At 43.0% G+C, this 17,086-nt stretch overlaps 2 protein-coding genes across 3 annotated transcripts in view; one reads left to right on the forward strand and one right to left on the reverse strand.

The window, feature by feature from the left end:
* The window catches only part of LOC126260238 (myogenesis-regulating glycosidase-like), a 557,090-nt gene that overhangs the window by 264,578 nt on the left and 275,426 nt on the right, over positions 1-17,086 (reverse strand). The gene's annotated exons all lie outside the window — the stretch shown is intronic.
* Positions 199-15,537, forward strand: LOC126260242 (myogenesis-regulating glycosidase-like). The gene is made up of 6 exons (XM_049957555.1): positions 199-234; positions 3,097-3,213; positions 10,236-11,206; positions 11,868-12,302; positions 12,514-12,670; positions 15,216-15,537. Exons 2-6 carry the CDS (start codon positions 3,099-3,101, stop codon positions 15,410-15,412), a joined length of 1,875 nt encoding a protein of 624 aa, XP_049813512.1. The 5' UTR covers positions 199-234; positions 3,097-3,098; the 3' UTR covers positions 15,413-15,537.

Below are 17,086 nucleotides of genomic sequence, written 5' to 3' on the forward strand. Positions count from 1 at the left end.
CAGATGATATCTCGAGTGTAACAATTATGATCAGCTTCGATTACTTTGACGTGAATAATGATCTTATCATACTATTAACAGATAATAACTGCATCGTTGACGTCCTACTCGTATATCTCAGTAATTATTAAAAGAAGTTAATAGATTAGTTTTACCTATATATACGCCGCTAAGGCACCACAAAAGTCACGTCAGCTGCTCTGCATTGCACGGCGACCGAGAGAGTGCTTAGAGGTGAGCCATTACCTGTTATGTGTGACACGTACGTTAATTAGTGTAATTCGCAACTGCTTAAGCTTTTCTGTTATGGCATAGTGAGCATCTACTGTGGCCAGTAACTGTGAAAATGACGACTGATCTTTAGTTTTTTATCTATAACGTTGTAGGAAACGAAAAAAATCATAATATTAAACGCGATGGATACTAATAAAGCAGTGGATCACAAGGAAAACTTATTGGAGAAATGGAAGACGGTGGCTACTGCTAGATGTAACTTCTTTCCTCTCTCGTATTTCAAATTATTATAGTGGATTGTATCGAGTATCGACAATGGTAGTATAGAAGCAGTGAATGCAAATCCCAAAACTAGGCTTATAAGTGTTGACTACACGCAGAGAGTAGTACACACACAGCATGCCATTTAATTTGGGTGGAAGTTAAGTGTTAAAGGTGAAACAAACATGGTCATCGAATGCTTTTTATAAATCCCCTAACTCACCACCAGTAGAAGCGAAACACATGAGGGATCACTCGGAGAATATTTCGGGGAAACTTTATGTTGTGTTTTACTATTAGGTTGTGATTTCAGCTTACCACGTATAGAATGACTGACTCGAGTGGGTAACAGGGACAGGGAATCATGTGAAACTGTTCTATATGCTTTATCCGAGAATTAAGTTGACCGGTTAATGAGAGAACCGACTCATGAAGGCAATGTATAAGGTCTCCTAGCCACCAACAGGACCCAACTTTTCGACTGACTAAGCACACAGCAGGCAATCAATGATCAAAAGGTCCTTACAGTATCATTAAATATGGCTACAAATAGGAAGATCGTGAATGGTATGACGATATTTCTCCATAGCATGAGCGACAAGTAGCAGATATGAAATAATCTGAGCGGTCAACACGAAAATGTCACCTTAGCATTGACAATGTTGCGTATCAATGGAGAAAGTTGAAGAGTATTGCGCAATATGCTTTAGACAGGTATGTGCGGAGCAAAATTATGACGGATTGAAAAGACCCGCGGTGGTTTGACTTCTGCTACGAAAGCAAAGAGAGCTTCACTGCAAATTTAAACAGTGACAGAAAAAGGCGTAGGGAGAGCCGTACGTAAAGCTTTCAATGTACTCCAAAGTGAAACGGTGTCAACAGACTTGGCAGAAAACCATAAGTTTTGGTCTTGTGTTAAATCAACAAATGGATCGAAGACACCTGTACAGACACTCTGAGGCGTCTAAACGGAGGATGAGACACAGTTCGATTGTACACAGATTGTTCCTCGTTTAGCATCAGTGTACCGTAGGCCAATGGAGGAGTGAACCGTCCCTAATGATTAAGGCCTGTTACATAGGTTTGGAACATGTTTTAGGCTCGCGTATTATGACATTTTTAGTGAAACTAAGTGAAGATATTTGCCCATGGTTAGCAGGGAAACTTCATTTCAGACGGAGATCAAAGTAGAAAACGTGTCTTCCCAATCTGTTGAATTAGCTCCGTTCAGTAACTGTGTAGAAATCTACACAAAATACAATCCCAGCTGCTCTAGGATCGATGCTCATTCTCAAGTAACGCTGACCTGCTCACTGGAAGCGTCTTCCCAAAAGTAAAAAACAGCGTACGCGCCGACATCGTTCTCTTTGCAAATAACAGCAATAAGTTGCCGTTACCCAAACAATTCGAAGACGATTGTCTCATAACCGGAAAAGTAAACCTTGTGAGACGTTGGATGTCGGTCATTGAGAAGCAGTGAGAAACAGTGAAAATCTGAAATAACTTCGTAATATATATATATAAAAAATGTCGATTATTCATTAAATGATCGTTTCAATGAGGAGATGCCACATTAAAAAAATTGTTTGGGATCGTTAGAATCAGTAGAAATTGCTGGCGTGTTGTAGGTAAAAGCTATCTTCCTGCAGAAGAGATGTCTTCGATGCTGTTTCTTACTGGTAGTTATGAAGGCCAAAATAAATCAAGACAATATAAATAAGTAAGTTTACTTATCTCTATTATTGCATAATCGTTCGTTACAAATTTTTTAGAGAAGCACTCAATCCAGTTTATATGCTGAATGTTAGATTACTTCATTCGTGCATCAAGTCTTAAATGCAGAATCCCAAGAGATTATTTACAGCTAGTTACTTTGAAGTAGACGATTATAAAACCATGTAGGTCATGAACCATGTCTAAAACCATAGCTTCCAAAACCTGTAAATATTAGACAGGCCACTGAAATCATTGTTCGTCATCAGTTAACAGCATCTGAACGTTTTTTTCTGAAATTGGAGGGTTAACGTCTTATTTATGAAATTATGAAGTATAAAAAATCCTGTAGTAATTAGCAAATGCTATTAACCATATTCGAGTAACAAATCCCGTACATTAGTCAACTGACTACTGAGAATTTGATGAGAAATACTTTTTCGATTACTGGTTATTTCGCAGAATCCTGATAGTCCTGCAGGTTTTGACACGTTATGTGTTTTCCTTAAAGTTTATTTTTTTCTTGATGCGTGTCTTGCTGAAGTGTTCCAATGTGCTGTGCAAACATTAAAGACAGCGTACTGTTTTTACTACTATGATCAACTGGTATTGCTAATTTGAGGGTGTTAAATGGGTCTACATAAATGGATTACCATAAAATTACACAAGAATTTATTTTGGAAACGAACTGAAGAGGTTAATCCAAGTGTCCGATTATCCAAATGGCCCCCATTTATCATAAAGATAATACAGTGTTATGGTGTGTGCTTCATTGCCGGATGCCATGTACTGAAGGCCTGCAGCACCAGCTTAGCCTTTTTTGCTTGTCACCTAGAGTGGCGCACGGCAACAAGTCGATTGATTTGCTCGCTCGTCTGTCTGTCGCAGCCATGTGGACGCCTACGACGCTGCTGCTGCTGGGCGCCCTGGTGGCGTCTGCCGCAGCCAGGCTCAGCACCCGCTACGACCAGGCCAGCGGCCGCATCCTGCTGCTGTCCGACAGGGGTGAGTGTGGCCCGAGGGCGCTGCGTGCGGGGGCTGTCCAGGGCGGGCAGCCTGCTGGCTCTGCGCTGCTGCAAGCTGCCACAGTTTCTACACAACACTTTCACCTCACCCCATCAGTGTCTGAAACCCACCACTACACTAACTGATCAAAACCATCATGACACCCGTTAGTCGATATTAATATAGGGTGTATCCACCTTTAACCTTTTTGAAGGCTTAAACTCTGATGAGAACATTTTTAGTTACGTGTCTGAATGTCTGTGGAGGATGGCAGCTCATTCCTCCTCAAACTAGAGAAGTTACACTGCTGACTGGTGCAAATTCGACATTCTAAGTCATGTCAGAGCTGTTCCATTAGACTCAGGTCAGGACTCTCGGCAGGCCAATCCATTCCAGAAATGGTATTATCTGCAAACCATTCCCTCACAGATGCTGCTTTACGACAGGGAGCATTCTCATGCTGGTACAAGCGATCACCATCTCCAAAACGATCCTCTACTGTACACTGTACAAAATTCTGTAAAAATTGTTCATATCCTTGCAATAAGCAGACTACACCTTGGCCGTGAAAAACACACGATAGCTTAACAGTACCCCCTTCATACTTTGCTACTGACACTACAAAGCTGGCCGCAGTGGCCGTGAGGTTTTAGGCGCTTCAGACCGGAACCGCATAACTGCTGCGGTCGCAGGTTTGAATCCTGCCTCGGGCATGGATGTGTGTGATGTGCTTAGGTTGGTTAGGTTTAAGTAGTTATAAGTTCTAGGGAACTGATGACCTCATATGTTAAGTCCCATACTGCTCAGAGCCATTTGAACCATTTGGCACTACAGATGATAGCATATAATGTTCTCTTCAGATATGTAAAACCCAAACCCCTCCACCAAATTGCTATGAGGTACAGCATGGTCGATCACTCCAAATAACTAACAGCTTCCAGGGGCAATAAAAATTTAAATGTAAATATTTTGCATAATTTCTGACTGAATTTGAAAATGCTATCAGAATTAACTCATTAAGACGTATACTCTTATGTCAAAAGGTTAATATGACAATTTCTACTGTTAGGAAGTATGTGTTTTTCTTGAGGCATTGTAATGGATGCCATGTAAATATACAAATTTCATTCACCCAGTATTTCAGAATGAGAGCACTTATCGACTTCCAACACACTTTACACATAATTTGAAGCCTTTACCAAAAATTTTTCTCGCTGGACCCCCTTCTGCCCCGTCCCCATACACACAGACATAAAGTGATGAATGAAAAATAGTTTATCGCTTACTACATTTTAACTGGCCATATAGTAAAACTTCATCATGACAAAGGACATTTCAATTTATTACTTCTTTACTACCAATCGTATTCACAACACATTTTGTATACAGTTTTCTATATACCATTGAATGTACCTGCAGAATTACTTGTAGAGCTTATAGTTGAGAAGATAAAATGTCATAGACATTGAGATGTGCGAAAAACTAGATTCCAATTAAAATGGGACAAAGTAAAACTTCAACAGGCATGTTGTTTTAATTTATTTTATCTGTATCTCCTAATCTATTCCCAGCACAATTTGCAGACTGTATTCACATATGTCGCTGAATATACTTGCAAACAAAAATACATCATCATATGACACATTGTTCTGAAGACATGACGTCAAAAACATTGAGGTGCATAAATAAATTTGCTTTTTGCTTAAAATGTGGAGCATATTATGCAGACTTTGTTCACCCAGTGTTTCACAAATGACAACTGTTAAGGACTTCCCACAAGTTTCAAGCATAATTTCAAAACTTTGCCATGCTTATTCTCACTTAAGTGCTTACTCTCAAAAACTTATCACATTAACTCATTTGTATGGTAATCAGAGGTTTTGATCTGTGTTATACACCAGAGTTCGACTAGTCCAGGAATGGCGGGTTACTGGTTCTTTCCGGCTCTCTGTGCGTGGTTGTTGGGCTAGCTGAACTACTGGCAGCACTTTGGAACTCACCAGTAATTGCTCCCTGTGACTTCACGCGATTTTATTACAGTCACCCGCTGCAATCTTCGATGATCCAAAAAAATGGTTCAAATGGCTCTGAGCACTATGGGACTCAACTGCTGAGGTCATTAGTCCCCTAGAACTTAGAACTAGTTAAACCTAACTAACCTAAGGACATCACAAACATCCATGCCCGAGGCAGGATTCGAACCTGCGACCGTAGCGGTCTTGCGGTTCCAGACTGCAGCGCCTTTAATCGCACGGGCACTTCGGCCGGCTTCGATGATCCCCATCTGACAATACATGAGGTCTGCCTGGTCTTGCTTTAGGTGTGGTTGTTGTTTCATGTTTCCGTTTCATAATCACATCTTCAACAGTCGATTTCAGTAGCTCTATAAGGGTTCAAATGTCCGAGAGGGATCTGTTTCTCAGTTGATATAAAATGGCTTATCAGTGATTGAAGTGTCCAAGCTCTCCTCACCGATCCGTTCTTCTGTTACTGCTGGTCTGCTTACGACACAATACTCCCCACCACATCTCATACCAGTGAGTCAACAAGACATCTAGTGGTCTGTTCTGCGTTACTCAGGGTTACCTGGATAGTTTTGATTAGATAATATAGAAGAGGGGGCGAAACTTGCAATGTATATTTGTGTATCAGCGCTATTTCTTTCATATAGTTACACTTGTTCCTCGAATTACTGTGGATAAGAATCAACTTTGAATGGATTCTCAATTAAATGTGTGCTGGTGTGGACCATCTGATTTGACGTCTGAAATGACTCAAATTCAGAAAATATAGCTTGCCAATACAATTAGTTACAACCTAATTGCTTAAACAAATTTTTATAAGACATACACTCATGAGCCAAAACATTATGATAACTTGATAAATAGCTTGTTTGTCCGTGTTTAGGACGAGATGCGTCACTGAACATGTGTGTCAGGGATCCGACAGTTTGTTGGTAGGTTTGAGCAGCTATGTGGCACTAGATGTCTACACACAGGCCACGTAACGAGCGTAAATGATATTCCACTGGTTTGTGTACGCGGTGACGGTGCCCGATACCGAGATGGATTCCGTAGGATTTACATAAGGGAATTTTGGCACCCAGACATCAACATGAGTTCACTATAATGCTCCTCAAACCATTGTAACTCAGTTCTGGTTCCTAGACACGGACAGCTATACTGCTGAAAGATGACATCGTCGTTGGGGCTGGCATAAGGCATGGAGGGCAGCAAGCAGTAGGCAGCTGTGAGCGTATTTTTGATTACTACCACACGTCCCATGCAAGCGCAGGACAAAGTCTCCCACAGCACAGTACTGCTCTCACTCGCCTGTGTCGCTAGTGCACAGCATGTTCTGAGTCGCCGTTCACCTCAATGATGGCTTTTGCGGAGACGATCATCGACCTAGCGTAGCAGAAATGTGATTCACCCGAAGAACCGACACGTTCCCCTTCATCAACAGTCGATTCTAATAGTCATGAGCTCACTACGGTCGTAACTGACGATGTCATTGGGTCAACATCTGAAGACGTGGGAGTGGTCTGCTGCAGAGCTCCAACAACCTACGATGAATGGCGTGCTCCAAAACACTTGTGCGATGCACCAGGATTGTGCTCTTTCGTCAGAGATGTCACAGATCACCATCTATCCCAGTTTACAGTGCACTCAAGCCTCTGAACGCCACGTTACGTGGAGAGTCGTAGACGACAGACCATTTACGCTTAGTGGTAATTTTACTCTCCTTCTTCCTCTTTCCATAGATGGTCAAGACATTGGCTTGTGAACATTCCACCACCTTCGCCGTATTCGAGATAGTCGTTCACAGGCTCTGCATAGTAATAATCTGCCCTTTGTCAAAGTGGCTTATCTCAATGGATTTTCCCATCTGCAGTCCTTATCGTCCATAGGGCCACTCCCGCCCTGCTGCCCTTACCTATTTCTGTTACCGCGTCACGTGACCACAACCACACAAGCTGGCATCCAATGTCGCAGTGGGCAGTAGTCGTAATGTCTTGGCTTATTAGCGTACGCGTCACTATCGTACTCAGTTTTAATTTTGCAGTTACCATGCGATACAAATTTCTTATTAGCAGGTACTGTTCTATATTCACTCCCAGTCTATTCTTATTGCGTCATAATATCAACAGGAACATCACTGGAAAGTCACTGCGAGTACCAGAATCCTTTGTCGTTGCGAATTTTTCTGACTGTACACTTCATAATTTATGTTAAATATTGTCACTGGACTTTTTAAATGAACAAATTTTTTTTCACAGACGGTAACAACAACAGGCATTTGAAACACAGCCCTTCCAGTGACGGCTGTGATATATAATTGTACATGTTTTTACAAAAGTATTCAGATACAGAATTACGGTCGCATCATAATATATGCCGCTCACTACGTGGCATGTACAACCATTTCGGAGAGCTTGCACTAAAACAACATATCTGAAGATACGTTCCCGTTATTATGGTGTGCCTATATGACATTTTACGATTTGGGTATCGGAGAACAAAGTGCGAACGATGTTCACTCACTAACATACTCAGTATTCTGATGCGCTTCTAGCAACTGGTGTAGTCTGAACATTTGTGTTGATATGAAATTTTCATATCACAATTTTATATGAGCAGCTTAGAACAGAGAGACTAAACTTAGCTCCCCGATTTCTGACAAGCCATCTCAAATGGCTCTGAGCACTTTGGGACATAGCTTCTCAGGTCATCAGTCCCCTAGAACCTAGAACTACTTAAACCTTACCAACATAAGGACATCACACACATCCATGCCCGAGGCAGGATTCGAACCTGCGACAGTAACGGTCGCGCGGTTCCAGACTGTAGCGCCTAGAACCGCTCGGCCACTCCGGCCGGCCGACAAGCCATCTCAGGAAATTATACTTCAACGTAAGTGTCTGGGAGTTCATGTGCAGATTACCACGCTTGTAAGTTTTTAAAACCAGGCACCAAATTACAAGAAACCCAAATGTGTGAAACACCATGAGTTCAGTTGTATCAATTATGTTGGTCACTCACACTTCTGCCGTTAGCCAATTGGAATTTATGAAGTTCAGGAGATGCCAGAGTAGTGCTCTTTGCGAAAAAAATACAAAAGTACAAACTGAACTGACTCAGATCTTATGCGCTTACTTGTGCATTCTGTTGGTATACGACAATGGATACAAATATATCAGTGACATCTGCTGCATTTGATAACTGTTTTCGACACCAGGGAACCGTCATTGAAATTCATATCCATGATTTCAAAAGGTTGCCTGACCGAGATCGGTAGTTGGTAAATGAATAGCCATTGCAGCGCCTGTTGGTGGACTCACGATGCCGTTCTTCAAAATATATGTATTTAAAAAGCAGATGATAATTCGCTTGACGGCCTCCTAAGTCATAATCTTCATTCCTTCCATGCTATGCAAGCAAGGAAGTAGTCTTGACGGAAACTGGGAGTTTTACACAAAAGTTCTCTGGACACGTTCACAAAAACAGGGCTAATCTCATGCAAGATTAAAAAAAAAAAAAACGCAAAATACCTAAGCCTTGCGACGGTTTACAGATGACCGAAACTTTACACAGACTTCAGAGCAAGATCATTTAACAGTTCCCACAACGAAACTAGCTCTCGAAACATGGCAGAAGATTCGAAGAGTTTCTGCTCGTGTGTAAACTGTGCCAGTGGCAAAAAACAATAAACACTCTCTGTGCTTAATTTCAGATGTAATATTATCGATGTCAGCGCCACTAAACAGGAGTCACTAAAACTTCTGAAAGAGGATTCAGTATATATTCCTGAACCAGAATCAAGAAAAGGCGCCAATATAAATAATTCCGAACTAGATCCCGTTGGAGTAGTGCATCAATATATGTCAATCAGGGCAGACTTCCGGTCCAGTCTGTTGACCAATAATGTTCTCTTCGGAGTATGCTGATGAGACAGCAGTAATATACAGCCAGTCGTTCAGCGAAAGATTCCTACCTAAGGACTGAAAAGTAGCACAGGTCACAACAGTACAGAAGAAAGGAAACAGAACTTATTGAACTTGTTCTCCAACAACAGGGCTACTGCTGCTAAAGCAAAAAATGTAACTAATTTACGCTAACATTAAATAAAATAAAAAGTGCAACCTGAATTCAGAACCCATATATAGACTATTCAAATTAATATTGCCTTATAAGTTACAGTCTTTCTCAATATTAACGTTGAATCTTGGATTTAAGACATGGAACATCGCCAGAATCTTATAACAACCTTCCACTTCTTTTATACAGAGGACATTTAAATTCAGAACCGATCTATAGACCAATCAAATTTATATTGTCTTACAGGTAACAATATTTTGTCAATATTAACGTTGAACCTTGGAATAGACTGAATCTTAAAATAACCTTTCATCTCATTTATACAGAGGATATTTTTCCTTTGTCAAAAGTATTTGCATTTATGCAAGGTATTCAGCGCCTCTTGAATGTGGGTCTACGACTCTCGCGAAGTTATTTCGATCGTCGTCTCATTCTGAATTAGCTCGTTGTCCGAGTGCATTACTCACGACATGCAACTAAAAAAGACAATCCCACACAGTCTCTGTGCTCTTACTTACGTTACGTCATATTATAGTGTTCGTTCGTGAGTACCATTCTCGATAAGAAAGTGTAGGGATACATATCCTGCGTTGTCGAAATAATAGTTACACACTCCTTGTTTGAGAGCGGAAATGGCTGGTCGAACACTGAGAAACAATGGTATAAAGGAAATCCAGCCCAGGTCACTGCAGTCGATTCACGTACCTGTAACAAGTAAGATGATAGTATATTTATAACTTTATGCGATGCAGAATGCTACATGATTTCCATTTTTGGATATTGAACACTATGTACGTTCTGTGTGCTCTTTTAGATAATAACAAAATTGTGTTCCATTGTATTTTACTATTTTACGATTCTTATTTCATGTACTACTGACTGTCGTACATTCACTCACAGCAACTATCTGTTTGCATTTTTCAGGTGGAGACGAGGTAGAAGTGGGATACATCGAAGCCTCCAGCAAACAGCGGTCTGCAGTTCCACGCCACGAGACTCGTGGAAACGAGGAGTCCTTCGACTTTGGCGCCTCCAGAGTTCTCGTCCGGCACCAAGACAGGTCGGGCGAATGTCTCTGGATCCGGCACACCAAAGACAATCCGAGTGAGATAATCACAATGTGTCAGCGGCACCTGAGGAGCCACATCTACGGTGGTGTCGAATCGACCTACCGCACCTGGCCCATCGAGAACAACGTCTACAAGCACTACGCATACGTCGCCGAACATACGGACCACGCCACCATCGCTACGCGCTACTGGGTCTTCTCCGACGGAAGACTCGTCCACGTTCACACGAACGTTCCTCTATTCGTCGACCAAAACAGCAATCAGACGAGTAATAAACTGTGCTTCAGTGCCGAGAACGCGTCGCCCTACCCAGAGGACCGAAGCGACAACGTGCTGGAATACGAGCTGTGTACGTACGGTGATGCGAAGGAGGCGCACTTGGTCGGTATCCAGAAGTACCTGGGCAAGCCTACGGCGATTCCAGACGAACGCTTGGGTGTTCAGCCTTTCTGGCAAGTGGGGCCACCCGAACAGAACGTGAGAGAGCGGGCCGCAGGCATAATCGAGCACGGGTTTGGCTACAGCCTTCTCGAAATAGCTAACTTCTGGGAGAGCTGCCGTGGAAGCTTCACCCCTGACACCACCAAGTTCCCCGACATGAAGGCGCTCGTGGACGACCTCCACGCACTGGGATTTCCCGTCGCGTTGTGGATACACCCATTTATAAACAGTGACTGCGAACCCTTCTTCTCTGAGGCACAGTCCAAAGGTTACTTTGTGCGCAATAACAATGGCAGCATCTCTACTCGCTGGTGGGGTGGATGGGCCAGCATTATCGACTTCACCAATCCTGATGCGGTAGCTTGGTGGACTGATCGAGTTGCGGTGAGTACATTCGCTGCAAATTCTAGTGTATATGGCATTGAAATTAGTTAGAGAGTATGACTCCATCTAAACAGTGTAGGACCAATCGCTTGGAGAAATTCTTACGGTTATATTCATTCTGAAAAAACAAAAATACTCACTTTTGGTTGCTCAAAGGGTTTTAGACATACATTCTGCAAAAAATACAGGTAGCTCACAAACAGATTTATAGTGAGAAGAATATAAAGAGCAGGGGTGGTGGCTGCAGAGACCAGGTTTTCGCCTTTTGAAACAACGAGAATATTAATCACATTCTTGAAACTTACTTTTATTTCCGTCCTTGCTTGTTCAATATATAGTTTCAACACTAGGAGTAAAAAGCTGTATAAATGTCTTACATCTGTTTTAATCCGAGCACTTCGTTCTTGATCTTTCATTCTTCCCTGGCAGTCTTCTACGAGATATCCAAATGTGAGACTAATCGAGAATGTGGATCCTGTTTTTATTTCCAGTGAGAACTCAACTGTTTTCTTTTCCCACACAACCTGTGCATCATTATCGATAGAATAGCCTTGTTCTTCACAGCTGCGTACCAACGCAGAATCACATACGCTTTCTAAGTCAGGATACGTCACTTACTTAGCCTCACAGGTATGGAATTTTTTTTTGTAATCTCCTGCAGGCGCTCCGCAACGAGACGGGCGTGGACTCCTTCATGTTCGACTTCGGCGAGACCAGCTACCTGCCGCAGCCGCCACAGCTCACACCGCTCGAGAGGACGCCCGTGGTCTACACCGACGCGTACGCCAAGGCAGTGGCCCAGTTCGGGCCCAAGGCGAGGCTGCGCTCCGGCGTCGAGAGCCAGCGCCTGCCCAACTTCTTCCACATGGACGCGGTGGACACGTCGTGGAGCACGCAGAACGGCCTGAAGACGCTGCTGCCCAAGCTGCTGGAGATGAGCCTGCAGGGCTACCCCTTCGTGATGCCGGAGAGGGTGGGCGGCAGCGCCAAGACGGGCGTCATCGCCACTCGCGAGCTGTACATCCGCTGGCTGGAGGCCAGCGCCTTCATGCCCGCCGTCCACTTCCGCACCGTGCCCTGGGACTACGACAACGAGGTGCGTCCCGTACTCGTGTTACGCCTGGCACTCCGTGTTTGTAAAAGCCACTTCTAAAGTAAATATCGCTTCGCAGCGTTCATACAAACACTGACGTACAAAGAACCGACAAATTCAGCCAATCTCTATGTAGTAACATTGTAAGGTATGCTTAAATGAGTTTAGTTTCAGCATGGCGCCTCACCACTGTGACTTGTGACTACTTTTACAGACGGTGGAGCTCGCACGCAACCTGACAGCTTTGCGTGCTCAGTACGGTCCGAAGATCGTCGAGCTGATGAAGCAGGCAGTAGAGGACGGCACTCCGGTCAACCGGCCCATCTGGTGGCTCGACCCGACAGACTCCACTGCTCTCAAGATCAGCGACGGTATGGCAAACAGCTTTCTCTCTCGTGATCTATCTTTATTAATTATTCCATTCTAGTTTCGAATCTTTCGGTTACGATTTCTCTGACGACTAACCATAGACGTATGCCTCCTCCATGAACTAGCATGTCACTGAGGCAATGTCACACTTCAACAGATACCCCACGACATTCTCATCACAGTGGTCTAGAATGAACACACAAGATATGTTAAATGTCCTCAGAGACTCCAATGTCTGTATTTGTGGCTGCACTTCTGTTGTTGAGGTCTCGGATAATATCTCATTTTTATTGTGTCCAAAGGAATATCCATATAAAGTCTACCCAGGTACTGATGGCTTTCTTTGAGGAGACTTTCCTGTATAATTTAAAGCCTCCATAAAGATTGCATTACAATTCCACAGACCATCCATCACTCACATTCTCGTGAGGTGACATGTTTCTCCTGCAGACGTCGCATTTCGTGATCCACTTAGAGATTATTCTTTCCATTCAGTTTCTTCAAGAGAGATTTGCTTTAAAAAGATGAAAGTATGTTTGAACAGCTACTTGGTGGCAGCCTTTTGTTTTACATTTACGTTAAGAACGTCCTCAAAAATTGTAAATCAGTTAATTTTCGAGGAATTAAATTAGACAAATACACTAATCTAAAAACATTACCATTCACACATGATAAAGCAACAACACATGAAAGTGAAGACGACCTGCAGTGATCAATATGGCTGAACCAAGTACACTACCTGAGAAAAAAAGAGACGAATCCAGAAGACACCTTTGGTGAGTTTGTAAATGATTCAGAGCTGCAATTCTCTGTGACTGTTTAGTGTTATTACAAGACATGGTAGGTTGCATGATTCGTATGAAGAGTGTCAGATGACTGTGAAAAACATGGAAATGTGATTACCTGGATCAGACACCAATAACAGCACATTACTGAATCTGAAAGAGGTCTCATTGTGGGTCTCTTTTGGCCGACTTGTCGAATCATGCAATACCAGATTTTTGGAGCATTCAGATGTGGGTTTGGTCGAATATTGCACTGTATAGGAAAGTGAGGGCAGGCATAACTAATTGTGAGCGTTCTGCTTCATCACACCTGGTCACCAGAAGGCAGGATCGCCGCCCTGTGTACAAAGCACATCATAACGTCTTCACGTCTGCGCCTCCCATTCGAAAACAAGTAATTCTGTATCATCCTGCACCAATGCTCCTAGACTAGCAGCAGCCAGGGTAGGAAATTACCATACCATGCATAAGCTGCTGTCACACCAAATCACAGACAACTGCCTTTGGAGTGGTGATACGACCGAGAAGCGGGGACCGCTGGTGAATCGTGACGCAATGTGCTCAGTGTTGACACACCACGGTTCAGCTCTGTCTCACATCACCTTCCTTCGTCGAGATTGGGGGCGAAGTGGGGAGATGTCCCATTCTCCCAGTATTTTTTGGAAAGGCACAGCAGTGTTACTCCTTGAGTCACGATGTGGGGAATCATCGTGTATGACTTCACGTTACTGTGGTAGTGTCAGTGTGAACTCTGATGGCACAGCCGTTTGTTACAGACATCCTGCATCCTTACGTATTACCTCTCAAGGTAACATTTTTCAACAGGACAAAGCACGTCCAGCCATGACATGTGACCCTACGGGTTGCGTGAATGTTGCTGAACTACTGCTGTGGTCAGCAAGACATCTAGATTTGGTCTCGATAGAACATATCTGGAACGAGCTCCAAAGTCAAGTTTGTCCCAGTGTCATTATTCAGGATATGAAGGCCCAACAGACATGAACAAAATTGGTTCAGGAGAGCAAAATCAGGGCATGCATTCAATCCATATAGGGTGCAACGTCATACTGATTAGTGGGCTCATAATGCGAGGTCCTTGTAAATTTGAGTGACTTTTGTAATCACTAAAATAACATTATGTATCTTCTTAATGCATAATGTTTCATTTCATTCTCTATTCACCTTCTGCATGTTTCAGTTTCTTTGTCAGGCAGTGTATGAATAAAATACAAACTTAAAATTTCATTGTGTAAGAGTGAATTTATGACCGTCTGGGTGCTACTTCTTTCCTTTGTTAGGCAGAGTGTGAACAGAATACACTTACAAAATTTCAGTACATAAGAATTAAGTTACGAGCTTCCATTGTAAATATTCAAAACATTTGAAAATAGTAATTAACAACAAAATTAATGAAATAGGTGCCATATTTTAAATATGTATGGTGTGACACAAGCTACATTTCTGACAATTATATTGATGAAAAGCTGCAGAAATTCAATACAACATTTGGAAAAATGAACAAAACATTTCAATACATAACGCCCAAAAATTACATTTTATGACCTTGGCGATGCCAAAAATGATGTACTGAAGTGATAGTTGGATACAGAAGAAGAAAGGTGACAGCAAAGTACAAGCAGCAGAGATTAGACCCCTGAGGGGAGTGAGTATAGGGTAGCACAAGAATAGATCTAACACGGAATGAACCTGTCAGACGACTGGGGTATGCCATGTGCTGACGCTTTGTTTCCCTCTCGTGCAGAGTACCTGCTGGGCGACGACCTGCTGGTGGCGCCGGTGACGTATCGCACGGCCACGAGGCGCGACATCTACCTGCCCAAGGGCTACTGGCGGGACGAGGTGGACCCCGAGCACCCCACCATACGGGGCCCCACCTGGCTCTACGCCTACCCTGCGCCGCTCAACACTCTGCCCTACTTCACCAGGGTCAGCTCCTAGCTTTCACTGGCTGGAAACGAGCGCAGTTTTCACGAAGGCTGGCGCGACCTTATATCAACGTATCGGCGACACTGTGTTAACAAGAACATGTAAGACAGCTTATGGAAATAAAAAAATTTAGTTTACGTGACTTGTTCCTTCTGTAGTGTAGAAGATTTCTGTTTTTGTTGTGTGTAAGACGTGGTGCATAGGAATTACTAATTCGCAACTGTATTAAAAAAATAATAAAAAAATTAAATTGAAAAGTAGAAAAGAAAGCCGTGTTTACATATTCTTGCAATTAATTGTACAAATGATCCATTGTACATGAAACTAATTAACTATCTGAACACAATACCATTGTAACCCAGTTCAAGCGTCCACTTGCTCCATGCTGGCGGTAGTTTGTATTGACTAGATGTTGTTCTTGCTGAGAATTGTTGTTCTGTGAACTACAATTCACCCACAAAAGTCGCGATAGAAATCATTTACAGCCAGATGACAATATACTTCCACGTTTGTGTAAGGTAGAGTGAAGAACAGAGCCAGAAACTGATATTTCTACTGTGTTAGTGCAATATTTCTGCCTTTAGCAGCCATCATATTCACGTTCAATACTTTATTCAAAATGGTTCAAATGGTTCTGAACACTATGGGACTTAACATCTGAGGTCATCAGTCTCCTAGACGTAGAACTACTTACACCTAACTAACCTAAGGACAGCACACACATCGCCGGCCGCGGTGGCCGTGCGGTTCTGGCGCTGCAGTCCGGAACCGCGGGACTCCTACGGTCGCAGGTTCGAATCCTGCCTCGGACATGGGTGTGTGTGATGTCCTTAGGTTAGTTAGGTTTCAGTAGTTCTAAGTTCTAGGGGACTTATGACCTAAGATGTTGCGTCCCATAGTGCTCAGAGCCATTTGAACAGCACACATATCCATGCCCGAGGCAGCAGCGCGGTTCTCGACTGAAGCGCCTAGAATCGCTCGGCTACAATGACCGGCAAGACTTTATTCTCAGAACAGTTGAGATTGCAGTATTAAGAAGTAGTGTTACATACCAGTAGCAGATGGTATGACCAGTACCTCTTTCGTGGGAAACACCACCCGAATCGTAATTCATCACCGTGATTGGCTGTTGTGTTCAGAGAAAGCGCGCCAAAACGCTAGTCTTCTATCATTAGTATTATAAAAACTGTGCGTTAAATTTCCTTGATATTCAAATATAGGCATGTCCAAATAGCAGCCTATCGCACACTTATGTCAAAAGTCATAATAATAGGCAAAACTAAGAACTAAAGTTACACGAAAAGGCAGACAAAGCACTTCGGTTTTTTTGGGGTCCCACTTAAACTGCGCGCCAGAGCGAAGTCGTTTGTGCCCCGTCACTCCAGAACGAGCACTCACGAGGTTCAGACGCGTTGGTTGGTGCGGTCCAGCCCAGTCCAGGCCTCCAGCCCATCACCACCGAACAGATTCCCTTTTGGACGACGCAATAATAAGCATCCATGGCGTAGAGAAACAATTGAGAGAATTTTTAAAAAAATGCCACCTCGTCTGACTGGAATGACAGTTCTGTTTTTCAAACAACATTCTATGGCATTGACCCCCTACTTAGCTTGCATTAATCGCAAATCTCTCGCCCAGCGCAAAGACCCAGTCGACTGGAGAAAGTACTAGTGACATCTGTGTATA

Source organism: Schistocerca nitens, chromosome 5 (assembly GCF_023898315.1).
Source record: "Schistocerca nitens isolate TAMUIC-IGC-003100 chromosome 5, iqSchNite1.1, whole genome shotgun sequence".
Lineage (NCBI taxonomy): Eukaryota > Metazoa > Arthropoda > Insecta > Orthoptera > Acrididae > Schistocerca > Schistocerca nitens.